Source organism: Mustela erminea, chromosome 19 (assembly GCF_009829155.1).
Source record: "Mustela erminea isolate mMusErm1 chromosome 19, mMusErm1.Pri, whole genome shotgun sequence".
Lineage (NCBI taxonomy): Eukaryota > Metazoa > Chordata > Mammalia > Carnivora > Mustelidae > Mustela > Mustela erminea.
In genome coordinates, this window is record NC_045632.1 from 25,446,600 (window position 1) to 25,470,405 (window position 23,806).

At 37.3% G+C, this 23,806-nt stretch overlaps 1 protein-coding gene across 4 annotated transcripts in view; it reads right to left on the reverse strand.

Annotated features, from left to right (window-relative positions):
• The window catches only part of NETO2 (neuropilin and tolloid like 2), a 64,328-nt gene that overhangs the window by 10,761 nt on the left and 29,761 nt on the right, over window positions 1-23,806 (reverse strand). For all 4 annotated transcript variants that reach the window (XR_004281388.1, XM_032325420.1, XM_032325421.1 and 1 more), the window contains exon 7: window positions 15,016-15,244. Coding sequence is in view for 3 of the 4 variants with exons in the window: in XM_032325420.1 (XP_032181311.1) it covers window positions 15,016-15,244 (229 nt within the window). In the remaining variant the exon portion in view is untranslated. The remainder of the gene's footprint in view (window positions 1-15,015; window positions 15,245-23,806) is intronic.

Below are 23,806 nucleotides of genomic sequence, written 5' to 3' on the forward strand. Positions count from 1 at the left end.
TAATAAAATCTTTTTTTTGTTGTTAATAATACATATTTATTTGATTTGATTTTTTATTCATTTAATTTTTAATTTTTATTTTTTTAATTAACATATAATGTATTATTAGCCCCAGGGTACAGGTCTGTGAATTGCCAGGTTTACACAGTTCGTAGCACATACCTTTCCCAATGTCCATAACCCCACCACACTCTTCCTACCTCCCTCCCCCCGGCAACCCTGTTTGTTTTGTGAGATTATCAAATAATAAAATCTTAAAAACAAAAATAAAATCGATGAGACAGAAATTAGTGGTCTCAGTCATGTTGATACTTCTATTCTCAGAAGAATCATGTATATAACCAGTAATTTACTCAGAGACTGAATCCACCAAATGGTATCATTTAACCATTAAGTATTTCATGATTCTTTAAGAAATGCTTAGGGGCGCCTGGGTGGCTCAGTGGGTTAAGGCCTCTCCCTTTCGCTCAGGTCATGATCCCAGAGTCCTGGGATAGAGCCCTGCATCGGGCTCTCTTCTCAGCAGGGAACCTGCTTCCTCCTCTCTCTCTGCCTGCCTCTCTGACTACTTATGATCTCTATCTGTCAAATAAATAAATACAATCTTAAAAAAAAAAAGAAAAGAAAAGAAAAGAAATGCTTGATGGATTCAAAGCTTATCGTTAAGGACAAAAGATACCAGTTACGTAAATAAGCCATTAGGTTGAGGACAGAAAAGCCAATGACAAGGTATGTTGGTATTTTATTTCAGTACACAATCAGCTAGTGTACCTACCTCAGCTCTGTCCCATAGATCATAAAATTATATTACACTCAGGTGTGCACTTTAACATAACCAATGGCCTAGAGAACACACAGTAGTTTTGGATACTTCTAAAAACTGGGGTTTTCTGTTTTGTTTATATGTCATACCACAACTCTTTTTCATACTATATCATATTACCTACTGACCTCTCTAATTTTACTAGTCTTATCCAGGTCACAAACAAAGAGATATGGAACAAAAGCTATTTTCAAGATGGGCTGAGTGAGGTTATAAGCAGCACTGTGGCTTCTAGGTATTCTGATTTTGAATCAAACTATCATTAGGTCTTAAAGTTTATCCACAGAACATTGTGTGACACAGAATATTTTGAAGTCTCTTTATAATCCTCAAAAGGGGGGAAAAAAAGGTTTTCTGGTCAGTGTTTCTCATTGATTGAACAGTAAGTTGAAAACACCCTCAGTTTTTATTAAAGAGTTCTTTACAACTGCTTCTCACATTATTTAAAGCAATTAGAAAGCAGCGCTGACATCGTCAGATACTGTTTTGTAGAAATGTATTATACTCATAATTATAGATGTGTTAAGCTCTATGGATTTTCAGTGGACAAGCAGAGCTGTTTAAAAAGAGAACTGAAGTATCAGTTACTGACATGGGATGCTAATGACATACTTCAACTAAGAACTATAAAAAATGGTTGAATTATTGGAATTTTAAGTAAGGGACAAAGAGACTTGCAAAAATAGTGCCAGTTATAAACTCTTTTCTACTTATAGCCTGAGGACTTTCTACTGGGTCATGGCGTGAGAAAGAAGAAGGGTTAGGCTTTCAGTTCCCCTCCCTTTCTCATGAGATGTGGCAATGATGCTGAGAGATGGTCTGTCCCTCAACGAGGCCTGCAGGACCGCCACAGGCAGTATGTCACTGAGAATCCCATTATGGATTTATTCTAACAAAAATAACTTCTGCTGCTTTCACAGTTGTAGTCCTAGAAATTATTTTCCTAAAACCATATCCTGTCTTGAAGGGTGAGATATATATTAGTATTCAGTGCTTGGGAAGTACTGTTCTGTATCATTCGTTTTAGCCAAGTTATATTATTTTAGTCATATCTATAATCTATAATGGGTAGAATTAGTCCATCCATATAAACCTTTTCTAAAATATTGATTGTTTTCATGAATGGATTCATAACAATTACACATCATTAATAGCTTAGAGAAAAACAAAAGAGTTTAACACTTTGAATCAATGATGAGCACATAAAAATGTACTATTTGGAGCTCTCTAAGGTGCTTATTAAAAGGAGATTTCCAAACTGGGACTTTTGTTTTATAAAAACTTACAAAGTCCTTTATTTGATCATATACATGACTTTTTTTTTTTTTTGGAGGGATAGTTTTCCTGTTCTTCATGGATAATAAAGCTAAATTTAGGATATGGAGCTAAGTCTTATATTTAGTGATTATTGTGAAGATATAACTTGAGGGAGACTTTCCACATATTTACTTATCAGATCTGTGCTGATGGAGAAATCATTAGTGTCTATAGAGAAATACCTTAACTAAAACACATTAGAGAAGAATTTTGCTTTTAAGATTTGTATCAGTGATGCCCAAAATAAATATAATGCGAGCCAAAATGTGACCAAGTAGCCACATTATAAAGATCTTTAAAAAGAAACAGGTGTAATCAATTTTACTAATAGCTTATTTAACCCAATATATCTGTGCAGAAAAGAGTTACTACAGCGGGACTGAGGCTACTACCTTTAGAAGGGTCTGTGTGCAAGGTTGGCCCTTAGTTCTGACTGATAAGGTTCATGGTGCCTAGAGTTTGTGTGAACAATGTCATTTATGCCGAATACCTTCTTTCCTTCTGTGAGTCCACAATTTTGGTACAGGCAACACAGGAAGTGTCTGTGAGACCAGTTCCTAGTAAAAACCTTGGGTGCTGAGCTCGAATGGGCTTCTCTGGACATTGTCTCATAGATACTGTCTATGTTACTGCATTTTTGTTGCTGGAGAAACACATGCTCAGTGTGTCCTTCATACGAGGGAGCGAGTGTTGAGGAACGCTGTGAGGACTTCTCTGACAGGACTCGGACAGTAACTCCCATTTGTTGGTCACATATCCTTTACTGTCAGAAATCTCAGCTGTAACTATTCAAATACATGCAGAGTCCTGTGAGTCTTTCTAGCAAATCACCTAACATGTGGGTGGTGTTGGGGAGCCCTGAAACAATCCCCAAAACACTCTCATTTAACACATATAAAATATTCATGAGGTATTTTACATTATTTCCTGCCAAGTCATTGAAATCCAAGATTTATCTTTATAAATATAGCACATTTCAATTTAGATGGGCCACATTATGTGTTCAACAGCCACATGGGGCTGCTGGACACCACTGGAAAGCACAGGTACATGATGCTGGGAATAAATAAACTGAGGAGAAAGGGAAACGGCTGAAAGGCTTTCTTGCTAACTGAAACTATATCTTTGTATCAAGCACTGCTTTGTAGTTATTTGAAGAAGTGAAGCAGCCTTTACATAGCAGTTTTTTTCAAGTGTGAAAAGTTGATAAAAATTTTTTTGGAAATAGCTTATATGCATCCATAGGGCAACAAGAGGCAGCAACACAGTTTGCTCCTGGTAAATATCACTGCTGCGCTCTTGACATTTCCAGCTACTTGAGAAACTCACTAAATCCAAAATAACTCAATACTTATCCCACTTATCTCTCCAATTTTTATTTCCAAGTCAGTCAGACTGAAACTGTAGGTATCTTTGACTCATTCTGTTACTTTTCAGTCTGGTCAGTCACCAAATCCTTGTTGCTTCTACTTGCACAACTCTCCCTCTGTCTCTGCTCTCTCAGACCATCTTCGTCTAGGCCCCTGACTATGGAAGTTAGCCTCCCTTCTCCGTAGCCTCCACACTCCAGTTGAAACAAGGTTCTGATTATGTCAATTTATAGTATGAAACTCTTCAAAATTCCCCAATGCCTTTGATAGGAACTCTAATTTTAGCCTTTAATTTAAAGGCCGTCTAACTTTGGTTTTGGTCTACCTCTCTTGACATATTTTTCCTCTCTTCTTTCTTCTACCACTTCTTCTGATCAAATAAGCCTGGGCTGTATGTGTTTTATTCATTCCATAGCCTGTTTGGAATAACAACCTCAGTTATTCAACATTTCTACCTTCTAAAATCTACCTGCCCTCAAGGATAAATAAACTCAAAGGCCCTCCTTTCAAGGACTACTTGCTCCATAATTGATGCTGTCTACTAGAAGTAACCTAGATATTTAATCAGGAAGCACTTCATTTTCTGTCTCAAACAGTGTTTGTTATTGTTATTCCTGCAACTGCCCCATTTGCATGTATGTTACCTCACTTGAAAGACCATCCTTTAGAGCAGGGACTGTTTCATTCATTTTCATATCTTCATAGCAAACACAGTATCTCATACGATAAATGTTAAATAAATGAATGGAAGGCAAGTAGGAAGGCTGATTGGCTAAATTGGCTTCATAACCCAACTAGCCATCCGGCAATTCATCAAGTCTTTTAAATTATAGATGGAAGAGTTCAGTTATGATAAAGCTTATGTAGGTCACATACAATCATAATCTTAACAAAGAATCCATGGAATAATCATAATAATATAATATCTTAAAATTATATCTCTTTCTCGTATGAGAACAATACAGAAGATATACACTTATTTTTAAAATATACGTGGCATGAACATACACAGTCACCTATACTGGGGCAGTGTGGATAAGTCTTTAAATGGTAATTTTTTTCATACAGAGGTGACCGTGAGGAAAGGGACTAGTCAGAGGGCTTAATCAGCACTATCCAAATATAGATTAAAGTTAAACCAAGCCAGTCAAAACCTAGCCAAAAACATGATGGTATTTTTGAAAGCAGTTTTTCAAAAAATATCAAAGCTAATTAATATGGTTTGTATTTATAATAAGCAAAATCAACAAAATAATTATTAGGAAGTATAGACAAGTCACTTGGATTTTTATAGGAGATAGGAAAAAAGGCAATAGAACCAATTTTTCCTGGGATTTGTTCACGTGAATTATCAGGAGTTAAAGGAAAGAATCCTAAAATCTGTCCTCGGACATTTTCCACTTTTAAGCTGGGTCAGTATCTATACATGAGTTACCCATTCTTCAATATAAAAAGGTTCTCACGAGCTCACAAAATAGTAAAAATGACTTTTAAAGACGTAACCAATTCATAGAAAGACAAACACGTAACCACACACACACACACAAAATCTAAAGAATATACACAAAAGGAAATTCCAATGTGTTGCCACAAAAAAATCTAACCACAAAAGAAGGTTGTGATGAAGAAAACGAGGGACAAAAAGCTTTAAGACATTTAGAAAACTAACAGCAAAAGGGAAGAAGTCCTTCCATCTCAGTAATCACTATAAAGGTAAATGAGCTAAACCCTCCATTCAAAAAGCAGAGATTGGCAGAATAGATAATTTAAAAAACCCCCAGAGGATCCCACTATATACTGTTCTACAAAAGGCTCACTTTAGATCTAAAAATATAAATTGACTGAAAGTGAAAAAATGGAGAAAGATATTCCATGCAAATAGTTACCAAAAGATAGCTGGACTGGCCATACAAATATTAACAAAAAATAGACTTCAAATCAAAACTGTTGCAAGTGACAAAGAGGGACACTATATTGGTAAAAGGGGTCATTAAGAAGATACAACAATTATAAAAAAATATAAACCAAAAGTCAGACTCCTAAAATATAAGAAGCAAACACTATCAGAATTCAAGGCACAATTAGATATTCTACAATAATGGTTGGAGAGTTCACTATCCCACTTTCAATAATAAGTAGAACAATTACACAGATTAATAAGCAAATAAAGAATAACACTATAAACCAAATAGACCTAATAGATATATACAGAAAGTTCCATCCAGCAACAGCCAAAATACACATTTTTTTCAAGCATATATGGAACTTTCTCCAGGATGGACCATATGTTACACCACATACACACAAAAATCTTAAAAGACTGACATCATACAAAGTATCTTTTCCAATCACACTAAAATAAAACTAGAAATCAGTAACAGAATGAAAACTGGAAAATTCATAAAGATGTGGAAATTAAATTATACACTCTTAACCCACTAACTGGTCAAGGAAGAAATCAGAAGGGAAATTAAAGAATACCTTGAGATAAATGAAAATGAAAACACAACACAGCAGAACTTTATGAGATGTAGTGAAAACAGCACAAAGAAGGAGATTTATACCTATAAATGCTACATTAAAAAAGAAGAAAGATCTCAAATCAGTAACTTAACCTTAAAGAATGAGGAAAAAAGGAAAAACTAAGCTTGGAGTTCTATGCCTTTGTCAGAAATGCTAAAATTATAGAGAAGAGAAATAGAAAATGGAAAAATTAGAGAAAAGAAAAAAAAGGTTCTTTGAAGAGAACAAAACTGGCAAAACTTTAGTTACAATGACTAAAGTAAAAAGAGAAACAGATGAAAAGATTCACATTACTAAAATCAGAAACTCAAGTGGAGACATTATTGTAGATATTACACTATAAAAGGGATTAAAAGAGAATCTTAAAAACAATTCTGCACCAACAAACTGCTAATCTAGATGAAACAGACAAACTCCTAGGAACATACATTCTACCCAAACTGAATGAAACTAAACAGAAAATTTGAATAGCTCTCTAACTAGGAGTTTGAAACAGTAATCAAACTATCTCCCAACAATGAAAAGCCCTGGGCTGGATGGCTTCACTGGGAAATTCTACCAAATGTTTACAGAACATCAATTCTCAAACTCTTCCAAAAAGCTGGAGAGAAAGGGTTACTTCTTTTTGATTCTATGGACCAGCATGACCCTGATAGCAAAGCCAGACAAAGATACTACAAGAAAATAAAAGTACAGACCAATATCCCTTATGCATATTGATGCAAAAATCCTTAACAAAATATTAGCAGTGAATTCAGCAACATTTTAAAAGGATCATACACCATGACCAAGTGGGACTTATTTCTGGAACATAAAAATGGTTTTATATAAAAAATCAATCAATATAATACAACACATTAACAGAATAAAGAGAAAAAAAAATGACATAATCATCTCAACTGAATCAGAAAAGCTTTTGAGAAAATTCAACATCCTTGCATGATGAAAACACTCAATAAACTAGGACCAGAAGAAAACTTCCTCAACATGATAAAGGTTATATATAAAAACCCCACAGATACAACCTACTTAATGGTAAAAGGCTAAAAGCTTTGCTCTTAAGATCAGAAAGAAGACAAAGGTGTCTCCTTTAGCTTCTATTCAATATCGTTCTAGAAGTCCTGGCAAGAAAAGGAAATAAAAAAATAAAATAGTACCCCAAATTGGAAAATTACCTGTTTGCAGACAATAGCATCTTATATGAAGAAAACTTTAACAAGATTATGTGCACGTGTGCGCATGCGCGCGCGCGCGCACACAGACACACACACACACACACACCCAGCTAATAAACTAACTCAGCAAGTTGCAGGATACAAACACAACACAGATCAGGTGATTTTCTACACACTCACAATGCAGACTTGTAGACTTGCATACTAAGCAGTACTAAACACTCCTGAAAAAAATTAAAGACAACAAATAAATGGAAAGACATCCTAGGTTCATGGGCTGGAAAACTTAACATTTATTAAGATGACACTACTAAACTACTCAAAAGCAATCCACAGATTCATTATGATTTTTATTAAAAAAACCCAAAGGTGTTTTTAGCAGTGCCTTCTGTAAGAGAAGGAAAGGGCTTCTAACCCTTTCGGTCTCAGGGCTGGGCTAAGGAAAACACAGTTGAGCCTGGGTCATCTTGTGGTGACAGGAAGTGAGAAAATAATTTAATTAAAAAAAAAAAAAAAAAAAGGAAGGGCACATCAAAAGTTGAAAGGGACAACTTGAAGGAGCTCCCAAGGGCTAAAGCTGGGACTTTGAGTAATAAATTATTATTAATATTATAATAATTACATGTTATATATAATTTTTTTTTTAATTTAAAAGATTTTATTTATTTATTTGACAGAGAGAAATCACAAGTAGATGGAGAGGCAGGCAGAGAGAGAGAGAGGGAAGCAGGCTCCCTGCTGAGCAGAGAGCCCGATGCGGGACTCGATCCCAGGACCCTGAGATCATGACCTGAGCCGAAGGCAGCGGCTTAACCCACTGAGCCACCCAGGCGCCCTATAATTATATATACAATAATAGCATAAAATAAATACCAATAAACTCATACTGATATAAATCACTGAAGAGATAAATGGGAAAAATAACTCTTCCTCACAGTAGAATTACAACTAATAAATAGAATAATAATGGAAGCAGAAAACTACCATTAGGTAAACATTACAATAATTCCTATCACAGGCAGAAATCATTAACAGATGCTAAAATTAGTGAGCAAAGGGATATTTGCATAGTCTCAAAAACAATTATTACCTAGAAATGAAAATATCAGTAACTTTATGGTGGAAAAGCCTGACAGACAGCACCTTAAGGAAGTGACCAAAGTTAGCATGAGACAAATCCACATGTATCCCCCTACCTCACTGGTGTGATGAGCTAAGAAAGGTGTAGTATCATTTCTGTGATATTGACAGAAATATGTAACCTCAAAAGAATAGAGAAAACATCAGAGAAACCCAAACTGACATTCTACTAAAAAAATGGCCAGTGCTCTTCAAATATATTAAGGTCATTAAAGACTGAGAAACTGTCACAGATTGAGGAGACTCAAGGATAGATATTAAGTAAATGCAGTGTGGGATCCTGCATCAGAAAAGACATTAATGAAAAAACTAGTGACATGTGGATAAGGTCTATATAATGTATTGGTCGATAATACTAAATCAGTGTTAATTTTCAGTTTTACCACATTATTAGGGGAATCTGAGTGAAGAATATATGAAAACTCTATAGTAGAGAGGGAGGAGCAAGATGGCATAGGAGTAGGAGACCTAAATTTCATCTGGTCCCAGGAATTCATCTAGATAGTTATCAAACCATTCTGAAGACCTATAAACTTAACAGATTGTTCAATTCTATGAATAGAAAAGAAAATTTGAATAGATCAAATATTTTTGATATATATTTGAATAGATCGAATAAAATAGATACTTTCTATTTGACTTGGTTAGTGTGTATTTTCCTGGGGTTGTTGTTAGCCTTCCAGCACTTTGTTCTATCATTCATCTATTCTTCTCTGGACAAAATGACAAGACAAAAAAACTCATCTCAAAAAAAAAGAAGAGGCAGTAACGACAGCTAGGGACCTAATCAATATGGACATTAGTAAGATCTCAGAACTAGAGTTCAGAGTGACTATTAAAAAGATGCTAACTGGGCTTGAAAAAAAGCACAAAAGATAGTAGAGAATCACTGGAGAAATAAAGTCCCTTTCTGGAGAAATAAAAGAACTAAAATCTAACCAAGTTGAAATAAAAAAAGCTATTAATGAGGTATAATAAAAAATGGAGGCTCTTAATGCTAGGATAAATGAGGCAGAAGATTATCACTATATTAGTGATATAGAAGACTAAATGATGGAGAATAAAGAAGCTGAGATTAAAAAAAGAGAGATAAACAACTACTGGATCATGAGGGGAGAATTTGAGAGATAAGTGATACCATAAAACAAACAATATTAGAACAACTGGGATCCCAGAAGAAGGAGAGAGAGAGAGGCAGAAGGTATATTGGAGCAAATTATAGCAGAGAATGTTCCTAATTTAGGGAAGGAAACAAGAATCAAAATGCAGGAGGCACAGAGAACCCCCCTGAAAATCAATAAAAATAGGTCAATACCCCGTTATCTAATGGTAAAATTTACAAGTCTCAGAGACAAAAAGAAAATCCTGAAAGCAACTCGGGGCAAGGCGTCTGTAACCTACTATGGTAGATAAATTAGATTGGCAGCAGACCTATTCACAGAGACCTGGCCGGCCTGAAAGGACTGGCATGATATATTCAGAGCACTACACGAGAAAAATATGAAGCCAAGAATACTATACCCAGCTAGGATATCACTGAAAATAGAAGGAGAAATAAAAAGCTTCCAGGACAAACAAAAACTAAAAGAATTTCCAAACACCAAACCAGTCCCACAGGAAATACTGAAAGCGGTCCTCTAAGCGAAGAGGGAGCCTAAAAGTAACAGACCAGAAAGGAACACAGACGATATACAGTAACAGTCACCTTACAGGAAATACAATGGCACTAAATTTGTATCTTTGTATAGTTACCCTGAATATAAATGGGCTAAATACCTCAATTAAAAGACACAAAGCATCAGAATGGATAAAAAACCAAAACCCATCAATATGCTGTCTACAAGAAACTCATTTTAGACCCAAAGATACCTCCAGATTTAAAGTGAGAGGGTGGAAAACAATTTAGCATGCTAATGGTCATCAAAATAAAGCCAGAGTGGCAATCCTTATATCAGACAAATTAGATTTTAAGGCACAGACTATAGTAAGATATGAGGGAGGACACTATATCATACTTAAAGGGTCTGTCCAACAAGAAGATCTAACAATTTTAAATTTCTATGCCCTGAATATGGGAGCAGCCAATTATATAAACCAATTAATAACAAAATCAAAGAAACACATCAACAATGATACAATAATAGTAGGGGACTTTAACATCCCCCTCACTGAAATGCACAGATCATCTAAGCAAAAGATCAACAATAAAGGCTTTAAATGACACACTGGACCAGATAGACATCATAGATATATTCAGAACATTCCATCCCAAAGCAAGTAAATATACATTCTTCTGTAGTGCACATGGAACATTCTCCAGAATAGATCACATCCTGGATCACAAATCAGGTCTCAATCGATACCAAAAGATTGAAATCATTCCCAATGAAATGCACTTGTAAATAAGAGCATGTTTTCAGACCACAATGCTTTGAAACTAGAACTCAACCAGAAGAGGAAAGTTAGAAAGAACTCAAATACATGGAAGGTAAAGAGCATCCTACTAAAGAAGGAATGGGTCAACCAGGAAATTAAAGAAGAATTTAAAAAATTCATGGAAACAAATGAAAATGAAGACACAACTGTTCTTGGGATGCAGCAAAGAGAGTCCTGAGAGGAAAGTATATAGCAATACAAGCCTTTCTCAAGAAACAAGAAAGGTCTCAAATACACAGTCCAACCCTACACCTAAAGGAGATGAAGAAGAACAGCAAAGAAAGCCTAAACCCAGCAGGAGAAGAGAAATAATAAATATTAGAGCAGAAATCAATGAAACAAAAGAACAGTAGAACAGATCAATGGAACTAGGAGCTTGTTCTTTGAAAGAGTTAATAAGACTGATAAAACCCTTGGTCAGGGGCGCCTGGGTGGCTCAGTGGGTTAAGCCGCTGCCTTCGGCTCAGGTCATGATCTCAGGGTCCTGGGATCGAGTCCCGCATCGGGCTCTCTGCTCAGCAGGGAGCCTGCTTCCCTCTCTCTCTCTCTCTGCCTGCCTCTCTGTCTACTGTGATCTCTCTCTGTCAAATAAATAAATAAAATCTTAAAAAAAAATAAAATTACCATAGTATCCTTTGTTCTTTAAAAAAAAAAAAAAAAACAAAAACAAAAACAAAAAAAACCCTTGGTCAGACTTATCAGAAAGAAAAGAGAAAGGACCCAAATTAATAAAATCACTAATAAAAGAGGAGAGATTACAACCAACACCAAAGAAATACAAACAATTATGAACATAATTATGAACATAATTATAATTATAGTTAAGAACATATTATGAGTAACTATACACCAGCAAATTTGACAATCTGGAAGAAATTGGTGCATTCCTAGAGATGTATAAACTACCACAACTGAACTAGGAAGAAACAGAAAACCTGAACAGACCCATAACCAATAAGGAGATTGAAGCAGTCATCAAAGAATCTCCCCAAAAAACAAACAAGAGCCCAGGACCAGATGGCTTTCCAGAGGAATTCTACCAAACATTTAAAGAAGAATTAATAGCTATTCTCCTGCAACTGTTGCTAAAAATAGAAATGGAAGGGAAACTTTTAAATTCATTTTATGAGACCAGCATTACCTTGATCCCAAAACTGGGCGAAGACCCCATCAAAAAGGAGAATTAGGGCGCCTGAGTGGCTCAGTGGGTTAAGCCGCTGCCTTCAGCTCAGTCATGATCTCAGGGTCCTGGGATCGAGCCCTGCCTTGGGGGGTCTCTGCTCAGCAGGGAGTCCGCTTCCCTCTTTCTGTTTCTGTCTGCCTCTCTGCCTATTTGTGATCTCTGTCAAATAAATACATAAAATCTTAAAAAAAAAAAAAAGAATTATAGGCCAATATCCCTGATGAACATGGATGCAAAAATTCTCACCAAAATACTAGCCAACAGGATCCAACAGTACATTAAAAGGATTATTCACCACAACCAAGTGGGATTTATTCCTGGACTGCAAGATTGGTTCAACAACTGCAAATCAATCAGTGTGATACAATACATTAATAAAAGAAAGAACAAGAACCATCTCAGTAGATGCCAAAAAAGCATTTGAGAAAGTACAGCACTCTTTCTAATCAAAACGTCACAGTGGAGGGAGAGAGGGTTCATACCTCAATATCATAAAAGCCATCTATAAAAAACCCACAGCAAATATCATTATGAATGTGGAAAGACTGAGAGCTTTTCCCCTTAGGTCATGAACACAGCAGGGCTGTCCACCATCACCACTGCTATTCAACACAGTCTAGAAGTCCTAGCCTCAGTGATCAGACAACAAAAAGAAATAAAAGGCATCCGAATCGGCAAAGAAGTCAAACTCTCACTCTTTGCAGATGATATGATACTATATATGGAAAACCCAAAAGACTCCATTCTAACGAGTAGAACTCATATAGGAATTCAGTAAAGTGTCAGGATATAAAAATCAATATAGAAATATTGATTTTCAGTTGTATTTCAGAAATCAGTTGTATTTCTATATATCAACAAGATAGAAAAAAGAGAAATTAAGGAGTTGATACCATTTCCAATTCTACTCATAAGCATAAGATACCTGGGAATAAATCTAACCAAAGAGGCAAAGAATCTGTACTCAGAAAACTTAAAGAGTACTCAAGAAAGAAATTGAGGAAGACACAAAGAAATGAAAAAACATCCCATGCTCATGGATCGGAAGAACAAATAATGTGAAAATGTCTATACTACCTAGAGCAATCTACACAGTTAATGAAATGCCTATCAAAATACCATGAAATTTTTCAAAGAAATGTTGAAAAAGAAAACCAAAGTTGTTGGCATCAAAATTCCAGACTTCAAGCTTATTACAAAGCTGTAATCCTCAAGATCGTATGGTACTGGCAGAAAAACAGACACATATCAATGGAACAGAATAAAGACCCCAGAAATAGACCCTCAACTCTATGGTCCTCTAATCTTCGACAAAGCAGGAAAGAATGTCCAATGAAGAAAAGACAGTCTCTTCAACAAAAAGTGCTGGGAAAATTGGACAGCCACATGCAGAAGAATGAAACTGGACCATTTCCTTATACCACAAAAACAAAGACCTCAGTGTGAGAAAGAAATCCATCAAAATTCTAGAGCAGAACACAGGGAGCCTCCTCTTCGACCTCAGCCACAGCTACTTCTTCCTAGAAACATCGCCAAAGACAAAGGAAGCAAGGGCAAAAATGAACTATTGGGATTTCATCAAGATCAAAAGCTTTTGCACAGCAAAGGAACAGTCAACGAAACCAAAAGACAACTGACAGAATGGGAGAAGATCTTTGCAACTGACTTATCAGATACAGGGCTAGTATCCAAAATCTAAAAAGAACTTATCAAACTCAATATCCAAAGAACAAATAATCCAATCAAGAAATGGGCAGAGGACATGAACAGATATTTCTGCAAAGATGACATCGAGATGGCCAACAGACATATGAAAAAGTGCTCCACATCACTCAGCATCAGGAAATACAAATCAAAACCTCAATGGGATACCACCTTACACAAGTCAGAATCACTAAAATTAACCAGTCAGGGAAAAACAGGTGTTGGCGAAGATGTGGAGAAATGGGAACCTTCCTACATTGTTGGTGGGAATGCAAGCTGATGTAGCCACTCTGGAAAACAGTATGGAGGTTCTTCAGAAAGTTGAAAATAGAGCTACTCTATGACCCAGCAATTGCACTACTGGGTATTTACCTTAAAGATACCAATGAAGTGACCTGAAGGGACAAGTGCACCTGAATGTTTATAGCAGCAATGTCCACAATAGCCAAACTATGGAAAGAACCTAGATGTCCACCAACAGATGAATGGTTAAAGAATATGTGGTAGATATACACAATGGACTACTATGCAGCCATCAAAAAACTCCGAAGTCTTGCCATCTGAAATGACGTGGACGGAATTAGAGGGTATCATGCTGAGCAAAATAAGTCAATCAGAGGAAGACAATTATCATATGATCTCACTGATATGAGGAATTTGAGAAACAAGACAGAGGATCATAAGGGAAGGGAGAGAAAAATGAAACAAAATTAAACCAGAGAGGGAAAGATACTTTATCTCAGGGAACAAACTGAGGGTTGCTGGAGGGGAGGGAGAAGGAAGGATGGGGTGATGGACACTGGGGAGGGTATGTGCTATTCACAATGCTGTGAACTGTGTAAGACTGATGAATCACAGACCTGTACCCCTGAAGCAAATAATACATTATATGTTAATTTAAAAAAAAACTAAAAAAAAAAAAACCCCTCTGTACTATTTTTATAACTTTAAATAAGCTTAAAATTATTTAAAAATAAAAAGTTAGAAACAAAGAAAACATAGCCTTTCTGAATTTTGAAGAGCATGGTTTGGTAGATTCATAATTATATACCAAACTGAATTAAACCACTGGTAATTATTTTTAATTTTGAAAACCTTGAAAGGAGTTTCCACTTTCTGTGTTCCCTATTATGCTTACACCTCTATAATAAGGCAGTGTTGCAATTTATGCTTTAACATGGTTTTTCACCCAGGACAGTTAATTCCTTGAGAAAAGGGACTCCGACTTATTTATTTCTACATTCTCTTTGACTTGCAGTCTTTGTCAAAAGGAAATGCTCAATAATTAAATTCTGAATGAATGAGAATTATGTAAAAGATCTCAATGCTACAGGATTTACTTACGCTCCACAAAGGAAGTAAAGAGCATCCTGAATCTGCTTAGCCGACTACCTTCATCTGCCCACATGCGGATCACTCCGACTCCTGTTTTCAGCATCACGTCATTGGCCACAGTGCTGCAAAACTTAGCCTTCAGATTTTCAATAGAACTGCTTCCATCATAAACTGCAACGAAGTTTCTCTTGCATTCATTTGAGTGCTCCATTTGATAATCTAGGAACCTCAAATAAATCTGTAACATTAAAACAGAGAAAAACACTGCTTTTGAAAAGATTAAAATTGAGTGTTGTATTTCTGACTACCCAGTCGACATGGTAGAAATACAGAACTACGACAGCTGACAGGGGCACAAGAGCTAAAGGCTGGTGCCCAAGAGTCAAAAGAACCAATACTGATGGTTTCCTTCTTAATTGGGACCAAGCATTAAGGAACCTAAGTTTGTGTTTTGTCTATAAAGAAACTTTTTGCTCCACGAGGCAAAATAGTTTTCTTATTATGAAAGCAACCTCCTGGTACTGACAAATTGGGAAAATAAAAGAATCACTCTTGCAATTGTTGCGATTTTTTTTTTTCAGTTTTTCTTCACATTTTAAAAACCTAAGTTTAATTTTAAGATATATACACCCTGGAACACATTGAAACCATTTTTATCTTACTATACTCCTCAATACCACAAACGTTTCCATGATATCTTGTTGTTTGTTTATCTCCTATTCTATACTGGACATTTAAGTGATTTTAAGACTTCAACCCATAAATAACAATTTCTATGTTATCAGTCAGGAAGATATCAACTGCAGTATCAAAATAAGCACTATTAGTATCTATTTTATTTAGCATCCTCTTTCTTGAAAATTTTATAGGCAGCTTGCTACCTGGTACTAAGTTCTTAAAATATGGTTGGCCCACTTTTGTTTGAAGATTTCCTTTAGACTTGTAGGCTTAGAAATACTGTGAGCGGGGTGCCTGGGTGGCTCAGTGGGTTAAGCCTCTGCCTTTGGCTCAGGTCATGATCTCAGGGTCCCGTGGGCTCTATGCCCAGTGGGGAGCCTGCTCTCTCCCCTCTCTGCCTGCCTCTCTGCCTACTTGTTTTCTCTCTGTCAAATAAATAAATAAAATCTTAAAAAAAAATACTGTGAGCATTACTGCTCAGATTGTGGACTTAGAAACACATTGTACATATCTCTAGGAGAACTGAATGAAATGATGAAATGGCTATTATTCCTTACAGGCAGGGAGAAAATGAAGGCTCAGTTTGTTAAGAATTTGCCCAAGGTTACTCAGGGTGAGGATTTGACCTGGGTTGGCCCGACTCTACCATTCGTGTTCTTTCCACCCTCTGGGGTGCCTTTTCTGCACGCATGCACAGACAGTTCCCTTTTTGCTCTAGTTGCTCCTCTGTGACTCTACAATTGAAATCTTAGTGAATAGAGAATAGAAATTTCCTTTGTCGTTAAAGACATGAGTATTCATTCTAGTTTCTATTTCTGAGGTAGCAATGTGATGCCACCTCCAACTCTCATTTTAAAGATTTTATTTTTGGGGCGACTGGGTGGCTCGGTGGGTTAAAGCCTCTGCCTTTGGCTCAGGTCATGATCCCAGGGTCCTGGGATTGAGCCCCACATCGGGCTCTCTGCTCTGCGGGGAGCCTGCCTCCCCCTCTCTGCCTGCCTCTCCGCCTACTTGTGATCTGTCAAATAAATACATAAAATCTTAAAAAAAAAAAAAAGATTTTAAGTAATCTTTATACCCAACATGGGCTTGAATTCACAACCCCAATATCAAGAGTCACATGGTTCTACTGACAGAGCCAGCGAGGCACCCCAGCCCCTGCCTTTTAACTTAAAAGACTTCATGGGGTGCCTTGGTGGCTATCAGTAAGTGTCTGCCTTCCGGCTCAGGTCATGATCCCAGGGTGCTGGGATGGAACCCTGGATTGGGCCCCCTGCTAAGCGGGAAGGCTGCTTCTTCCTCTCCACTCCCCCTGCTGTTTAAAGATTTTTAAAATCTTTAAAAAATTTAAAAATAAAAGACTTCATATAATAAAAATGTAGTATCTAGTATCTCTTCCCACTAAAATACCTTGATGGCATAAAACTAAGAGCAAACAACTAAAAAATATACCTCAAATGGATAACTTTTGACCAAGTAACTTTGGCTTATTGGAAATGATCATCTTGTTACTTACTTCCAGGAGAATTGTAGAAAATAGGTAATTAAATAGGATTACCAATTCAAAACTTCACACAAAATCTTCATGCATGTATTACATAGAAACAAGAGGGGCGCCTGGGTGGCTCAGTGGATTAAGCCGCTGCCTTCGGCTCAGGTCATGATCTCAGTGTCCTGGGATCGAGCCCCGCATCGGGCTCTCTGCTCAGCAGGGAGCCTGCTTCCCCTTCTCTCTCTGCCTGGCTTTCTGCCTACTTGGGATCTCTCTCTCTGTCAAATAAATAAATAAAATCTTTAAAAAAAAAATTAAAAAAAAAAAAAAGAAACAAGAACCTTCCTTACACGTATCATCAGTACTCATTAATTTCTCTATTTTTTATATAATTTTAACATTCTGCCCATGGTTGTGTGGTAATGGGCAAGTATCACCAATACTGTGACTGTCTTCTCTATTACACTGTGAGGCCTTCTAAGGAGAGAATCATGTTCTAATTCTATCTAGTGCAATTCTTGCTCATAGGAAGAATGAATATATGACCAGGTTTATAAAACTGAACTTGGTAGATCTAAATATAAGAAAAACAAGAAGTCTGAAGTATATCTTCTCTGTTTTTTTAATCCAAAGATACATGGTTCTATCCAAGGCTATAGTAAATGCTCTTTAAAGGTATTGAACTCAAGAGATTTAAGTCATAGGACAATGACATTCTATTCTATTGTGAATGCAGCTCAATACTGAAACAGTTCAGTTCAATTAATTTTCAGAAATTATTTCTAACAAGGGGCACCTGGGTGGCTCAGTTGGCTAAGCATCTGACTTTGGCTCAGGTCATGATCTCAGGGTCCTGGAATCCGGCCCCGCATCTCCAAGTCCAGCTCCCTGCTCAGCGCGGAGTCTGCTTCTCACCTGCCTTCTGCCTTCCCCCTGCTTGTGCTCTCTCCCAAATAAATAATCTTAAAAAATCTTTTCTAACAAACAAAACTAACAAATTGAAACAGGGAGGAGACACAGACTACTCTTCTCTCCGCCAAACTGCAAGACCACAGAACTGCTAAAGGCTCCTGGTCTCTTATCACTCCTACAGCCTCCTCAGGGAGGTGGAGTGAGTTACCTTAATGGTGGGGAGGGATTCTGATCTCTTTTTCCTTCCCTCTTTCCCTGGACTGGAGAGTAGGTAGCAGTTACCTCAATAAGTGGGTTTTCTCTGCCTATGTAAACTTTCCTTGGGCTGGCCTGGCCCAGGCTAAACTTAGATGGGAAGTCGAACAGGTGGTGGCTAGGGAATTAGCAAGTCTGATAAAACTCTCATCAAGCTGGTTCCTCCAGCCCTCTTGTAATAAAGGAGCTATTTGGAATCTCCACATTCTCCATGTGGAGGGGAAATAGATGCTGTCTATTGGAAAACCCCTCCACCGGCCCCTGCCCAATGCAATAAGATAGATCCTCAGAGAGCGACTATAGACATAACCTTGGGGTTACTACATGTTTGGTTCTGGACGATAATAAAGTGAACACTGCAATAAAGTGTGTCAAATAAATCTTTTGGTTTCCCAGTGCATATAAGTTAGCTTCTACTGTAGCCAGTTAGGCATGCAATAGCATTGTCTTAAAAAAAAAAAAAAAAAAAAAGTAAATGCTTTAATTCAAAGGAAAGTCTTGGGAGGGTCTTGTCTTGATGTGGATGGCTGCTGACCAGGGTGGTGGCTGCCAAACGCTGGGGTCACTGTGACAATTTCTTCAAATAAGTTAACAATGAAGTTTGTTGCATCAATGGAATCTTCTTTCACAAATATTTTCTCTGCAGCATGTGATGCTATTGGTAGCATTTTGCCCATAGAACTTCTTTTGTCTTTAAATTTAATTAATTAACATGTTATTTGTTTCAGGGGTACAGGTCTGTGACTCATCAGTCTTATATAGTAATACCCAGTGCTCATTACAACACATACCGTCAACGATGTCCATCACCCCTCCAACCTGAGATTAAAAGTCTCTTATGGTTTGTCTCCCTCTCTGGTTTTGTCTTGTTTCATTTTTCCCTCCCTTCCCCTATGATAATTCTCTTTCTCTGACTTATTTCCCTTAGCATAATACTGTCTAGTTCCAACCATGTTGTTGGAAATGGCAAGGTTTCATTTTTGATGGCTGCATAATATTCGTGTGTGTGTGTGCACGTGTACGTACATATATCACAGTAGAACTCCTTTTAAAATGGAGTCAATCTTCTTAAACCTGCTGCTGCTCCTTTATCAAAGTTGTTTATATAATATTCTGAATCCTCTGTTGTCATTTCAACAGTCTTCACAGCATCTTCACCAGGAATAGATTCCATCTGAAGAAACCACTTTCTTTGCTCGTCAAAAGCAGCAACTCTCACATGATATAATGAGCAGTGGGCATTAAAGAAGACTGATGAATCACTGACCTCTAACTCTGAAACTACTAATACATTATTTGCTAATTAATTGAATTTATTTTTTTAAAAGATTTTATTTATTTATTTGACAGAGATCACAACTGGCAGAGAGGCAGGCAGAGAGAGAGAGAAGGGAAGCAGGCTACCGGCTGAGCAGAGAGCCCGATGAGGGGCTTGATCCCAGGATGCTGGGATCACGACCTGAGCTGAAGGCAGAGGCTTTAACCCACTGAGCCACCCGGGCGCCCCTGTTAATTAATCGAATTTAAATTAAAAAAATAAATTCATCTTAAATACAAATTAAAAAAAAAAAAAGATCAACTCCTCATCAGCTCAAGTTTGATCATGAGATTGCAACAATTCAGGCATATGTTCAGGCTCCACTTCAAAATCTAGCTCTCGGGCTGTTGCCACATCTGCAGATACTTCTCCACTGAGGTCTTGAATCTTTAATTTGTAAAACACGCAGTATTTGTGAAGCACAATAAAAGGAGGTATGCCTGCATAGCATTCCAGATCAAAAGGAGACACCAGATAATTGGCAATGCAATGGACTCCCTGACATTAGATCCCTGTCTTATGGTGGACATAAAATCAATTCTTAAATGTAAAAACTAACACACACAGATGAAAATTATAGAAGTGTAGTTCTATGACCTTTGGTTAGGAAAGTTTACTTAAAGCAAACACAGAAGACACAGAGTATAAACCATAAAGATTATCAATTTTATTATATAAAATAGATTTGACTTTGAGAACCAGCCAAGATGAAACACAGTATGGCTTATTTCTCTTATTGCAACTAAAAACTGAGGATAAAATATGAAAAGCAACTACATGAGGATTCTGGAAAGTAAAAGGTGGGTGTCGATGGGAAGTCAAACTTGAAGGACCCATAAAGAGGGTGACACTCCGTTTTTTCCTGGTCTCCTGGGCTGATATTCATGGAATTCAGGGAACTCAGAGAAAGCACTGCAGCCATAAGACTGAGAAAGGGACCCTTCCCAGCTGAAGAGTGGGGTGAGGCAGAGATTTCTGGCTTGTTTTTCCCACTCTACCAGCTCTGCTCAAGGTCAGCACCAGTCATGGGTCCACATGCAGCAGCTATACGAGCAACTAAAACCCAAGAGAAGTCCCATCTCTTTAATTAGCAGAACTGAGAAAGGAAAGGATGTTGGGAGATTATGGAGGGACTCACCATTATTTTTTTCCTCTTCTCTTAGTCACTCAACACTCACAACAGTTAGGAGGCAGAAACTGAAGGAAACTTATCTTTCTGGCCACCAGTGGAAATGAGAAAAAAAAACCACGCTATCCGGGGAATGTGAAGAACTCTTGGAGAAGAGGGAGTTAAAGAAAATGCACTAGTTCTGGCTTACCCCTAAGCTGTGTATTCATGAAACAGAACTAAAGAAACATGACAAAGGTGTTGAGAATGAGATTCTAGTACAAGCCACTGTCCAAGTCCCTGAGTGGGGGGCATGGCCTGGGCAAGTTGACACAGCACAGCAAAGACCATGAAGACGACAAACACTGGAACCACCACCCACATAAAGTGACAAGATGTGCAATCTGAATCTAACTGGGTAGTTGGTCTGACAAAAATAAAATGAATAACAAAAATCAACATTTTCCAGGTATTTTTAACAGGACCCAGAGTCTCACAGTGTTACATTCAAACTGTCCAGGACATAATTAAAAAAAATAACTCACATATGAAGAACAAGGAAATGTGGTTAGTTCTGAAATGAAAGAAGAGTCAAGAGATCCCAGCCCTAAGAGGACTCAGATATTGAAAACTACCAAAGACTGGAAGAATTTTTTTTTTCCTAAGAGAGAGAGACTTCTTAAAGAGAGACTTAAAAGAGAGACTTGTGCCCACTGCAGAGCCAGATGGGCTCACTCTAATGACCCTGAGATCATGACCTTAGCTGAAATCAAGAGCAGGATGCTTAACTGACTGAGTCACTGAGGCATCTCAGAATTGCCAAACACTTTAAAGCAATTATATAAATATGGTCCATGAGGTAAAGGCAAACACTAAGGGAGTAGAAAGACCACAGTGGAAAAATAGAAATTATGAAAAAGAACCACATGAAAACTTTGAAAATGAAAAATATCTGAAATTTTAAAAAAATTCACTCTATGGGCCGAAGACAAGAATGGGGATGACAGAGTTAAGTCAGTAAACTGGAAAATGACTCAGGAGAAACTATCTAATATGAGATACTGAGAAAAAAAGGATTGAGGGCAAATGAATACAGTCTCAAGGACCTGTAGAACTATTTCAAAAGTGTCACTTAAGTCTCAGAGGGAGGAGAGGTTGCTACAGAAAAAAATATTTGAAGAAATAACTGCTAAAAGTGCCCCAAGTCTGGTGAAAGGCAAAAATTTACAGATTCAAAAAGCTCAGCAAACACCAAACAGGATAAAAGCAAACAAAAAAACATGGCCTACAGACATCAAAATCAAACTACTTAAAATCAGAGATTTAAAGTCTTGAGATCTGACAGAAAAATGATGTATTTTGTAGAAGCAAACGATTTGAGTGACTGTGGATGGCTCTTCAGAAATCATCAAAGCGAAGGACAGTGCAACAAAATTTTTAAGTGCTGAAAAAAAGAACTTGTGAACATCAGAATTTTGTACCCAGCAAACATATTCTTTCAGGAATGAGAGCAAAAGAACTACACACCCTGGTGAAGACTTAAGAGACTTAGAGAATTTGTGGTACACAGACCTGCAATAAAAGGAATGCCAAAGAAAGTTCTTTAGATAAAAGAGAAAGGGTACTATAATGAATCTTGGAACTTCATGAATGAAAGGAAACATAAATGGTAAATATCTGGATGAATATAAACCATCAAGGATAAAAAAAGAGGCTATCACTATAGACCTCACCAACATTAAGGGAAATAAAAGGGCGCTGGGCGGGCTCAGTCAAAGACGGGTACAACTCTTGATCTCGGTAAGTTCGAGCCCCATGTAGGGTGTAAACAAGAATAAAATAAACAAACAAACCAGTGAACAGCTCTATAACGCCAAATCAGATAACTCAGATGAAAACGGACAAATTCCTTAAAAGGAACAAACGGACCAGACACTTCTAACAAGAAATATGTAACCTGAATGGCCATATATTTATAAAAAATAACAAATTGATAATTTAAAACCTTACAAAAAAGTCTCCAGGCCTAGATGAATTCATAAACAAATTATAACAAACATGTAAGGAAAAAATTATGCCAATTCTTCACAACCTCCTCCAGGAAGATGGTGCACTTCTAAACTCACAAGACCAGCATCACTGTGACACCACCAAAGACAGAAGGAAACTACTCATCAACATTCCTGTGATTTATAATAAACAATATATATATTTGAACTTTGTCTCTGTTTCTGGCTCAGACCTCCCCAAACCCTTGGAATTTCCTGAGCAATAAGAGCAGCGGGAACATGTTCTATTTGGTCTCTTGTCCTCAGTTTCTGAAAATATTCCAGCCGTTGAGTTGAAACGGGTATCCTGTTAATCGTAACAAGTCCCTTTCAGTGACAATGGACTTCCTATTAATGAGGTTATCTTCTGGAAATCCCTTAAGGATGGGGACTAGTTACTAGGGGAAATAACCATGAGTTGAGGGCTTAAACTTTCAGTTCTATGGCGATTTCCCTGGAGGGGAGAGGGGCGGGGATGGAGGTTAGATCAAGCACCAATGTCAGTGATTTAATCAACCATGGTTATGTAGTAGCCTCCATAAAAACTCAGAAGGATAAAGTTTGAAAAAGCTTCCAAGTTGGTGAATCAGAATGTTTCCATATGCCATCGTGCCAGGCCCCCCACTCCATGGGGAGAAGCTCCTTTGTTCAAGACCCCACTGTGTCTTTTGATATGGCTGTTGAATCTTACCCTTTAATATGCTCTGTAATTAACTGGTAATTTAAGTAAGAACACTGTTTTCTGAGTTCTCTAAGTCTCTCTAGCAAATTAATCAAATGCAAGGAGGAGCTCCTAGAAACCTGATTTCCAGCAAGTTGGTCAGAAGCACAGGTGACAATGACAACTTGGACATGAAATTGGCATCTGAAGTAGAGGCCAGACTTGTGGGACGGAGCCCCCAATTCTTAGAATCTGGTGCCATCTCCAGGTCCACAGTGTCAGACCTGAGCTGAATTGTAGGACACCCAGCTGGTGTCTGAGAACTACT